Source organism: Mus caroli, chromosome 17 (assembly GCF_900094665.2).
Source record: "Mus caroli chromosome 17, CAROLI_EIJ_v1.1, whole genome shotgun sequence".
Lineage (NCBI taxonomy): Eukaryota > Metazoa > Chordata > Mammalia > Rodentia > Muridae > Mus > Mus caroli.
This window is the reverse complement of record NC_034586.1, coordinates 27483689-27494621: the sequence shown is the minus strand read 5'-3', so window position 1 is coordinate 27494621 and position 10933 is coordinate 27483689. Positions and strand designations below refer to the sequence as shown.

Genomic DNA, 10933 nt, shown 5'->3' with positions numbered 1-10933 from the left:
GTGGATTTCTGAGTTCAAGGCCAGCCTGGTCTACAAAGTGAGTTCCAGGACAGCCAGGGCTATACAGAGAAACCCTGTCTTGAAAAACCAAAAGAAAAAAAAAAAAGAAAAAAAGAAAAAGAAAATAACTTGGAGCATGACTACTAGGAGGTGACTCGGGGTACTTGAGCCCTCTGTGGAAGTGGTGCACCCCTGGTCCTTGAGAGATGAGTAGTCAGCTGGGCCATGGTCGTGAGACAAGAGAGACACCAGGCTGCCTTGCACCCTCTTAGGCTAAACCCCGATGAGCCCCAACTGGAGAGGCAGCAATAGTGGCTTTGGCTCTCTCTCTGGAGGTCCTCAGGTCTAGGGCTCTATATGGTCAGTGTCACAGTGAACCTGGGGCTCTTTTTATGATGGTACCTAATGTCACGTATTGGCTTTGCGTGATGGTTTTAGGTAGTCAGCGAGACACGTGTCCTTGGTTGGCTCTTTGCTTGGAGGACCCTGCCATTAGCCCGTTCTGGCTGAACATGAAGGCTCATTTGCCCCAGGGTCTCCCCAATTCCTCACTGAGAGTTTAATTATGAGATAAAAGCAGCAAGCCTCATCGCTTATGAGGAGGAAGATGATCCAGAGTGATGGCTTCCTTTCAGACCCAGTCTTTGGCCAGAGATTCCTACAGATCCTCCCAGAGCATGTATGGGCATGTGTGAGATGCACAGGGCTGGGTATTCATCTACATGCCTGACGAATGTATCTCTCATGGATCTTTCTAGAGTATTGGCATAGATGTGTGTGCACTACACACACACACACACACACACGCTTATATATGGATGCGTGTGCACACACGTGGGCAAGTCTGACAGTCTTCTCCACAGGTGGAAGCTCTGGCAGCGCCATGGCTGTGGCTGTGAAGGCTGCCCAGGAGCTGCAGGAAGGGCAGCGCTGTGTGGTCATCCTGCCTGACTCTGTGCGGAACTACATGTAAGGCATGTCCCTGGTCCTCATCACCCTCCCGGCTGCTGTCACCTAAGTGTTGTCAGTGGGATGATGGGAAAGCATGGCCAGCAGCTGGGCCTCAGAAGCCTGCTTGTCCCAGGATCCCTCATGACTTCTGAGCCAAGCTGGTGTTCACTTGGCATGGCTCCATCCTGAGCCCGTGTGAGCGTGTGCATGTGTGTAAAAGTCTATGTGTGTTTGTGGCGACAGCTTAAGTGGACAACTGTGCCCCGTACGTACGTACCCCTTCTGTCCTGTTTTCTTTGGTTTGGCTTCATTAACCCTTGGGGGTCTCTGGGCACCATGGGCCAAGCTGTACTGATATTTTTTTGTTTGTTTGTTCTATTTTGTTTTGTTTTTTTGAGACAGGGTTTCTCTGTGTAGCCCTGGCTGCCCTGGAACTCACTCTATAGACCAGGCTGGCTGGTCTCAAACTCAGAAATCTGCCTGCCTCTGCTTCTCAAGTGCTGGGATTAAAGGCGTGTGCCACCACTGCCCAGTGATTTTTTTTTTAAATCTTATTTCTTATTATATGTAAGCACACTGTAGATGTTTACAGACACACCAGAAGAGGGTATCAGATCCCATTACAGATGGTTGTGAGCCCCCATGTGGTTGCTGGGAATTGAACTCAGGACCTCTGGAAGAGCAGTCAGTGCTCTTAACTGCTGAGCCATCTCTCTAGCCCATGTACTGATGTTTTTATGGGACAGTCCTGTCCACCAGCTTTGCCGCTTCATCGGCTGTCCTAGACTGGACCTGGGAGGGTGAATGTCCCCTTGCTGGGTTCTCATAGGACTTGCTGTGATGTGATCACTCAGTGAGTAGCCTGGGAAGCCTTGTTGGTACTGATAGATCTCAGCACTCACAGGACAGTCCCAGCTCGCTGCCTGGCCACCTAGGACCAGCAGGTTTGAAGTCCTGTCAGCTGCCTGGATTCCTGGCTGAGCTAGGGGGAGCTACTCTGCAGCAGGGCTTCCCAGGCAGCGGGAGTGATAGAGATGGGTAACCCACATCTTCCTCACCTTGGGCTTTATCCACAGCCTGTGAGCGACATAGAGTAATGTCTGTGTAGAGCTTCACAGTCTGGCAGGACCAGGCATGGGCATCCTGCTGGCTTGCAGGTAGGGTGACAAACTTACCAGACGCCATCTGTCTCTCCAACAGATGGTGGGCCTGTTGTGTGTCCGTGTGCATGGTTCTGGCGTGTGTGGTTCTAGGGGCTCAAAGCTCTTGAGCATTTTATATGAGAATGCATGAGTGTATACTGGAGTAGTGGCCACCTCTCTTCCGTGCTCCTGCTCCTCAGCATGCCTCCTCAGAACAGACCCTAACAGCTCTGTAGCCTGCTCAGCAGCCTTTGGTCAGAATGGGAAAGGTTCTCTCTGTTGAGGCAGACTTGGGGGTGCAAGGAGGAGCCTGCCCGGGAACCTGCAAGAGAGGTTCTGATCACAGAGGCTTCTAAAAGCAACCTCCTTGGTTCCTCCGACCCAGATGCCCAGTAACCCCGAGTTCTCTGCCTCCCTGGAACTCTGGCATCCTTTCATCCTATGTGGAAACAGTAAGACCCAAGACAAGTGCAAGGCCCCCCAAACCGCATCCCTGACCATGTATGTGCCTCCCACTGGGCACAGCGGCCTCAGTGACACACTGACCCTGCAGGTCCAAGTTCCTGAGTGACAAATGGATGCTGCAGAAGGGTTTCATGAAAGAGGAGCTCTCAGTGAAGAGGCCCTGGTAAGGATGCTGCCCGCCTCTGTCTCATCCCTGGGCGAGCAGGAAAGGTGGCCTTTGGGTTTCCCAGCATGGTGGTTCTTTCCCGGCCTAATGGCCTGCTCCACATGGCCTTTTTCTGCTCTGTTCCGTACCCTCCTTCAGGTGGTGGCATCTGCGTGTTCAAGAGCTGAGCCTGTCGGCCCCGCTGACCGTGTTGCCCACCGTCACCTGTGAGGACACCATCGCCATCCTCCGGGAGAAGGGTTTTGATCAGGCACCTGTGGTCAACGAGTCTGGGTCAGTCTCTCCCTCCCTCACTGCACTCCAGGGCTCTGACTTTTAGGATCCTAGGTCACGTTCCCCAGGCCCCAGTGTCCATGTCACTAACATGGATAAGCAGCTGAGTGTGGTCAGTTTGTATGCACTGTCCAGATCCACGGACAGCCTGCTGACCACCTTGTCCCTGAGCAGCTGACATGGGGCCATAGTAACTCTTCAGGTCTCAGTGTTTCTGTCCTTCACCCTAGTTCATTGGCACTGTGCAGGCCCACAGACTGCCCTAGGGAGAAGGGGACAGGCACCCTGTGGGTGGCAACCAGAGAATGCATGGTAAGGAGGCCTGGCTGACCAGCATCCTCAAAAGTCTGGTGGCTGCTCACCCTGGACCCCTGTGTGGATGTCAGCATCACAGGACTTTTAAGCTTATTTGTCTCTCTGTGGGGATCTTCTGTTCTACCTCCCCCGGTTATATTTTTATGTGTACAAGTGTACTGCATGTGTGGTGTGTGTGTGTGTGTGTGTGTGTATACACTCCCTGTAGTGCCCAAGCTTTTATAAATAATAAATCTGTGTCATTATTTGGGAGCTGGAAAGTCCAGAGATGTTTGCCATCCAGTGCAGAGAAGCACATAACCCAAGCATAGGGCCTGAGCAAAGTTCTGGATCCAGGAGCCTGATGAGGTTTCCTAGCAACAGGGCCAGGTGGGAGGCTTGGCCCCTCTAAGAGTGAGTGAGTGTGTGTGTCTGTGTGTACCATCTGTACACTTCGTGATGGTGGCAGTTAGAGATGCTTGTGAACTGCTATGTGGGTGCCAGGAACTGAACCCAGGTCCTCTCTCTGTAAGAGCAGCAGATGCTCTTGGTCAGTGAGCCATTTCTCCAGCTCCTGGTTCAGGTTCTTAAGAGGAACTCCACATTGGCTGGAGATCCCTCTCTCACCCTTGATTCTTCTTCCCCCTAAATTCTGTGTTCTCCTCAGGGCCATCCTAGGGATGGTGACCCTCGGGAACATGCTGTCATCCCTGCTGGCTGGAAAGGTGCGGCCATCAGACGAAGTTTGCAAAGTCCTCTACAAGCAGTTCAAACCGGTATGATTTTCCAGAGGGGTAGTAGGCATGTGAGAGGAAGTTGGGCCTAAAGGCAGGGGGTAGTGTGTCCTGTGCCAGTAGTGAGTCCTTGACCCACACTACCCTGGGTAACTATACAGCTTGCTCATGGTGTTCGAGGTCTGTTCAGCTGAAGGTTGTCACCACTGTCACATAGATCTTGGGTGCAGACCAGTAAAAGCTCTAGGCCCCCCTGGTCCATCTCTCTTTTATAGACCCCCACAACCACTGCTCTGTTCACTAGTTTGGCCTCCAACCAAAAGCCATGGGGTTGGAGTCAAATCTCAAGCCAGTATTCAGACAGGTTGCCACAACACAGACATGCTAAGGCTCTGGGCATTAGTGGCCTTTTGTCAACTTGAAATTTACCTGAGCAGCTATGGCGAGTGTTGTGCTGTCTTGGTTTTAAGTTTATGGGGGTTGAGAGTTCTGAGGGCCTGTCCTTGGGCCAGCACAAACACAGATTCTCTTACAGATCCATCTGACTGACACACTGGGCATGCTCTCTCACATCCTGGAGATGGACCACTTCGCCCTGGTGGTCCACGAGCAGATCCAATGTGAGTGGTGCCCCCACTTTTGGTGCTGGGTTCTTGTTGGGGGTAAGGATGTCAAGCCCTGGTTACTGGCCGTGCCTGGCCCAGGTTCTCGTGGTACACATGCCTGCTATGTGCAGTAGGCAGGCATGCTCCCTAAGAGGGTAATGGGGAGTCCGTGGTCCTCATCTTCCTATCATAGCATCTGACATCCTGAGTCCTGGTTTGCCTGTAAGTCTAGTCATGTGCCCAAAGGACACCTCCTGCTCCAATGAACCCTCATGCCACTTGCTTAGATAGAACAGAATGGTCCTAGGCCCACAGGCTAAGACAGCAGTCTTAAGGATGCTGAGGGGCCAGTCTTACAGGAACCGGGGACAGCTGAAATTCTTGGCCCTTGCTGACATCACTAGGAGATACTGATTGATTCTGATGGACTCCAGGGGAACTCTGAAGGGAAGCTCTGGGTGTCTGTTAAAAGGACCGCTTGGGGGCTGGAGAGATGACTCAGCAGTTAAGAGCACTGACTGCTCTTCTGAAGGTCCTGAGTTCAAATCCCAGCAACCACTTGGTGGCTCACAACCATCTTGTAATGAGAACTGACACCCTTTTCTGGGGCGTCTGAAGACAGCTACAGTATACTTAGATATAATAATAAATAAATCTTAAGAAAAAAAAAAAGGACAGCTTGTGAGCCACAGGCTGTACATATGGAACAGTCAGTCTGTCCTTCTTGTTCTCAGCCCCTTCCCAGTGTCAACATCTGTAGGCGGGGACGGCACTCTTAGGTCCCTGTGGGGTGAGGGGCACTGACTTTCATTCTTCCATCCATAAGAACTGGGAGGGCCTTATACCTGGCCCTAAGGCTGGCCTGCATGTGGGGGTGGCCCCCTGTCTAACCCCTCTCCCGTCCTTGGCTCTACAGCACGAGACCAGGCCTGGTCAGGAGTGGTGGGGGGGCCCACAGGTATGTACAACTCGCCCACCCATCCCAGTCCCTAGAAAATGGGTCTCATGGTCAGAATCACAGCCTTTCAAGGGCATCTAAGGACCTGGACCTCTAAAGTTGGGTAAAGGGAGGTGGGGAGACTCCTAATTTTTGAACATTTCAAACAAAACAAAACAACAGCAGCAACAACAAAACTGAATTCTAGCTTTAGGGGCAGCTGGAAACCTAAACTATCCCCTCCCTCACCCTGTGTGGGGAACTAGTCAGCCTAACTGGAGCCCACTGTCGCTTGCTCCATGGGGGTCCCAGGGCTAGACAAATGGTCCCTTAAGTGTTTCTGAAATGCCACAGCTGATTTCTTCTGAGTTTCTCTGTCCTTTGCTGGGGTTCCAGGTAGGCCAGTGATATGCCTGTCCCTGATGGACCTCCTCCAAGGGGGCCTCTGTCTGAATTCAGTTGTGCGGCCTTCTGAGCCTCCCAAGGAGTCATGCCAGTAGGGGCTCTCCTGAGGACAGGCCAGACAGACAGGGCATGTATCTGCAGAGAGAGGGAGGGATCTGGCATGAAGGGCCCAGCCCACCATTATGGAGGTGGATTCATGCCAAGGACTGCAGGCTGAGTTGGCAGCCTAGAACCCCTAGAACTGGTGAACCAGGCCAAGTCCTAGGCCAGAGGCACCCCTAATCATGAGAAGCCCCTATGTCCCTCTCATGAGTGGGCAAGACCCACCCACACTTAAATGAGTGCGTGGACAGAAGCCTGGCCTCCCTGCATCCTCCCGAATTGATACAAAACTGTTAGCCTGGCTCTCTGCATCTGTAGGCCGTGAGGTGTAGGGCCCAGCCCAAGATGATATGAAGCTCCAGTCTCAGGTGGCCCTGGCTGCCAGGCAGGATTCTGGGCCAGAAAGAGAAGCCTGGGGCTTGTCCTGGCATTGTGACACTGCACATGGCCTGTGGACATGGGCTGAGAGGAGGCAACTGCCAGGCTGTCAGTTCTGGAGAGCCAGGGTTGGTTTCCAGTTCCCTGTCCCAGACAGCACCCAGCATTCTACTGCAGGGCTGGTGAGAGGAGGTGCTCTCTGACTCCACTCACATGGCTCAGCTGATATTTTGCTCTTGTTTGGAGTTTGGGGAAAGAGTCTCTTGGTGTCAACAGCTCTGTGTCCCTGCCTTGTCCTCTTTAATCCAGCAGCTGTTTCTTTTCCCTAGACTGCAGCAATGGCATGTCCAGCAAGCAGCAGATGGTGTTTGGGGTTGTCACTGCCATTGACCTGCTAAACTTCGTGGCAGCCCGTGAGCAGACCCAGAAATAGAGCCAGGACTGGCTTTCATCCTCCCTGCTGGGGCTTCTTGGCTTTCAGAGACACCCACCAGTTTCCTCACCCAAGTCCAGCAGGTGGCTGCTGAGGCCAGCACCCCCCCCCCCTCCTAACACCCAGCTTCCTAAATGAATCCTCTATGCCCGAGTAGCTTACAGGGGCTTTCCTCTGATGTCACAGAACTGAGGAATGTTAGCCAGGAAAGATGGACACAGACTACAATAGTGACAAGACTCAGGGTGCCCAAAAAAGTGTCCTCCCCACAGAGGGCTCGAGTGTGGGAAAGGGCAAACCTTGGACTGACTGTGTGGGCATCCTCAGGGACCTGGTTGGCCCCAGCATGGGAGTGTGTGGGTTTTAAATGAAGGTGGGCTTCTGTGACCTGAGACCCACAGCTGTGAAGTGCCTGCACAAAGTGTCACCACCTGGGTCATGACCCTGCTTAGCAGTTCTTCCTCATGTCCCGCTCCTTCCCTGACAAGAACCCACTTTCTGTCTCAATGGATCTCCCTGTTCTGGACTCTTCCTATAAATGGAATCACATACCTGTGGTCGTGTCTACCTTATTTCCCTTGGTGTGAGTGTCTCATGTTTGCCTGTTACAGCCTGTATCAGTTTCGTTCCTTTCCATGGCTGAGGGCGTCCCATTGTGTGCATGGTCCTTATTCTCTGTGTATATGTATGCCTGAACACATCCACCCCCCCCCCCCCCCCCCCCCCCCCCCCCCCCCCCATGCTATCCCAAAAGTCCCCCATACCCCCCCCCCCCCCCCCCGGGTGTAGCCCAGGTTGGGTTCTCTGCAATCCTGTGTTCATTTGCCGCACTGGGCTGCAGTTTCACATGCTTGCCTGTGTGCCTCTGGGCACCATTCTCAGTCTTCCCCAGCCTTGGTTATTCCTCTTTCTGTGGTCCTGCCCTGCCCTGTGGTTTGGGTTTGTTGCCCAGCAACTATACAATATCTCCCATGTGTTCCACCTGTGTCCGAGTTGGGTTGTCTTTGTTTCTCTACTTAGAGGAGGGACTTGGCTTTGGTGCGCAGGTTCAGGGTCTTGCTATGTAGCCCGGGATAGGTTCAACCTCCCTGTGGCCACCTCTGCCAAGCTTATTCTCACTTAGTTTTGCTGAGGTCAAACCTGTCTATTTCTCCTCTTCTGGTGTCATCTCCATCACCACATCTAAGGCATGGACACCCATCTTTGCTAGGAGTGGTACCCATTGCTGCATTTAAGAGGAGAGAGAGGCTATGCACAGTGACACACACCTTATGATCCCAGGATTCAGGAGGCTGAGGCAGCGCTGCCACAAGTCTTGAATCTAACTAGAGCTATACGCCAAGACTTGTTTCAAATAAACTTTTTTTTTTAAAGTACTTGGGGCCAGTGATATGGCTGAGCAGGTAAAGACTTGCTGCTAAGCCTGATGAACTGAGTTTCATTCCTGGGACCCAAATGGTAGAAGAGAACGGACTCCCAAAGTCTTCCTGACTGCCACATTAGTGGGTGGGGGATGAAAGCCCATGCTCCGAGGAAGATAAGCAGTGTTAGTTGAGAGTTGGCAGGGAGCACGCAGCAGACGGGAACAGGAAAGATGGAGTATGGAACGGTAAGCTGGAAAACAGGTATTTCCATATGCAAGAGACACACGCAGGCTCCAAGCCCATATTGTTGACGCCAGTCGGAGATTAGAAGGATGTGCCACAGAAGCAGAGGACCTGCCACCACCAGACTTAGGCAGTGAGCTGCTGTATCCAACCAGTCCCAGGCTCCATGCAGGCCCCAGCCATATGTGACTAGGTCTAATGGCTTAAAGGGGTGAGCTGGGCCTCAGGACCGAGGTGGCCAGCTCCATTTCACATGTACCTATTCCAGTTCTACCAAAGGCAAGGAAATAACTAAAAGCCATTGCTGTCACCAGAGCTGTCTTTTAAGGGGATGGGGAAACAGGATAGCGAACGGCGTTCTTCCAGAGGGCCACTGCCAGCAGCCACGTGATGGCTCACAACCATCTGTAACACCAGTTCCAGGGGATATGAGGCTTTCGTGGGCATCAGACCATAAAGGCAGGCAAGATACCCATATACATAAAGTTATTAAAAACTGGGGCCGGTTGTAGTAGTGCACACCTTTAATCCCAGCACTCAGGAGGCAGAGGCAGGTGGATTTCTGAGTTCGAGGCCAGCCTGGTCTACAGAGTGAGTTCCAGGACAACCAGGGCTACACAGAGAAACCCTGTCTCGAAAAAACAAAAGAAACAAAACAAAAAACTGGGGCTGGAGAGATGGCTTAGCAGTTAAGAGTACTAGCTGCTCTTCCAGAGGACCTGAGTTCAATTCCCAACTCTCACAATGGTGGCTCACAACCATTTATAATGGGATTGATGCCCTCTTCTGTCTGATATCCTTTTCTGTCATGCAGGCAAACATGCAAATAGAGCACTCAGATACGTAAAACATAAGCAAATACATCTTTAAAAACCGATTAAGGGGGCTGGAGAGATGGTTCAGCAGTTAAGTGTACTGACTTCTTCTAAAGGTCCTGAGTTCAAATCCTAGCAACCACATGATGGCTCACAACCATTTGTAATAGGATCTGATGCCCTCTTCTGGTGTGTCTGAAGACAACTACCATGTATTTAGATAAATACACAACCATCTGTACAGCTACAGTGTACTCATATACATAAAATAAATAAATAAATATTTAAAAAAATTAAAACCTGCCCAAGTATGAAGGGATGAAAGGATTCACTGTCGCCATTGCTGTTTTTTACATGGCCAAGTGTGGCTTAGAAAAGGGAACACAGAATGGCAACCCTGATATAGATAATGCCACAAACCGCTGCTTGCCTATCAAACAGCCTATCAAGTACTTACCAGATGATTCCTTGAGCTCAGGTCAAGCCAGACCTCCAGAACATCAGGAGGCCAGACAGGAGAAGACAGGGAGGGAAGAGTATAACCGAGTCCCAGACCTTAGCACGACTGACTCCATGATGGAAGTAGCACTCAGGCCATACATAAAAGCCAGCATGTAGACAGGGCCAAAATGAAAACCGAGTTCTAATCCATTAAAGTCCCGGGAAAGTCTCCAAATGTACTAACCTTGCCACACCACCTCCAGGAGGATCTGTGTGACAAGCTCCACAGACTGAGGCGATTGATTGCAAAAGGGGGAGGCCTCCTGGAACCGGTTGTGGAACTCTTCGCTAGAAAAATAATATTGAGCCGTAGTTCTCATGGCAATCTATCTGTTTTGTTTTCTCTTATTCCTTTTCTTATTTACATGTTCCTGGTAGCCTAGGCCAAGATTTTAAGCGAGAATAATGGGTAAGAAACCCTCCCTAGAGATGGGGCCACTAACATGACCTTATCCCCAGGGAAAACAACGCTTTACTTTCTAAATCATTTACAAAACTATTATGATAAAAACTTTCCCAACAATAAAATTTCATATGGCTACATGTGTGTCATTGGAGGTAGATTTTGGTATATAGTAAAGAAAGCCTTAATTAGAAAGAATTAGCCAGGTGTGGTGGCGCACACCTCTAATCCCAGCACTCGGGAGGCAGAGGCAGGCAGATTCCTGAGTTCAAGGCCAGCTTGGTTCTTACAAAGTGAGTTCCAGGACAGCCAGGGCTACACAGAGAAACCCTGTCTCGAAAAACAAAAACAACAAAAAAGACTTAAAATAGTTTAAATTTATACATTGAAGATTTATTAAAAAAAAAAATCAGGCACTAGATGTTAAATAATAACTGACCCGGGGCTGGAGAGTTAGTTCAACGGTTAAGAGCACTGACCGTTAAAGATTTATTAACCTGCTTTTGGAAATATGCCACTAGCCTTGAACAACAGCCCCCACTGAATACATCCTTTTAGAATTGTTATATTTTGATGATTTATAATGATGTTACCTGTTCTGTTTGTGATTCACTGAATACATAGTTTCAGAGTTGTAATGCTTGAATGATTTTTGTGCTTTACTGTGCCAAATAATTTTTGTTGGTATTTGGGTTTTTTTGTTTGTTGGGTTTTTTTTTTTT

General features: G+C 50.5%; 1 protein-coding gene across 5 annotated transcripts in view; it reads left to right on the top strand.

The window, feature by feature from the left end:
• Positions 1 to 7442, top strand: part of Cbs (cystathionine-beta-synthase) — a 25285-nt gene extending 17843 nt beyond the window's left edge. For 2 of the 5 annotated variants that reach the window (XM_021185842.1, XM_021185843.2), the window contains exons 11-17: positions 864 to 969; positions 2647 to 2721; positions 2863 to 2997; positions 3959 to 4067; positions 4561 to 4645; positions 5547 to 5588; positions 6782 to 7442. In XM_021185842.1, coding sequence (XP_021041501.1) covers positions 864 to 969; positions 2647 to 2721; positions 2863 to 2997; positions 3959 to 4067; positions 4561 to 4645; positions 5547 to 5588; positions 6782 to 6885 — 656 coding nt within the window. In that variant the 3' untranslated portion in view covers positions 6886 to 7442. The remainder of the gene's footprint in view (positions 1 to 863; positions 970 to 2646; positions 2722 to 2862; positions 2998 to 3958; positions 4068 to 4560; positions 4646 to 5546; positions 5589 to 6781) is intronic. The other 3 variants (XM_021185845.2, XM_021185844.2, XM_021185840.2) reach the window with 2 other exon arrangements.
• The last annotated feature ends 3491 nt before the right edge of the window (positions 7443 to 10933 follow it).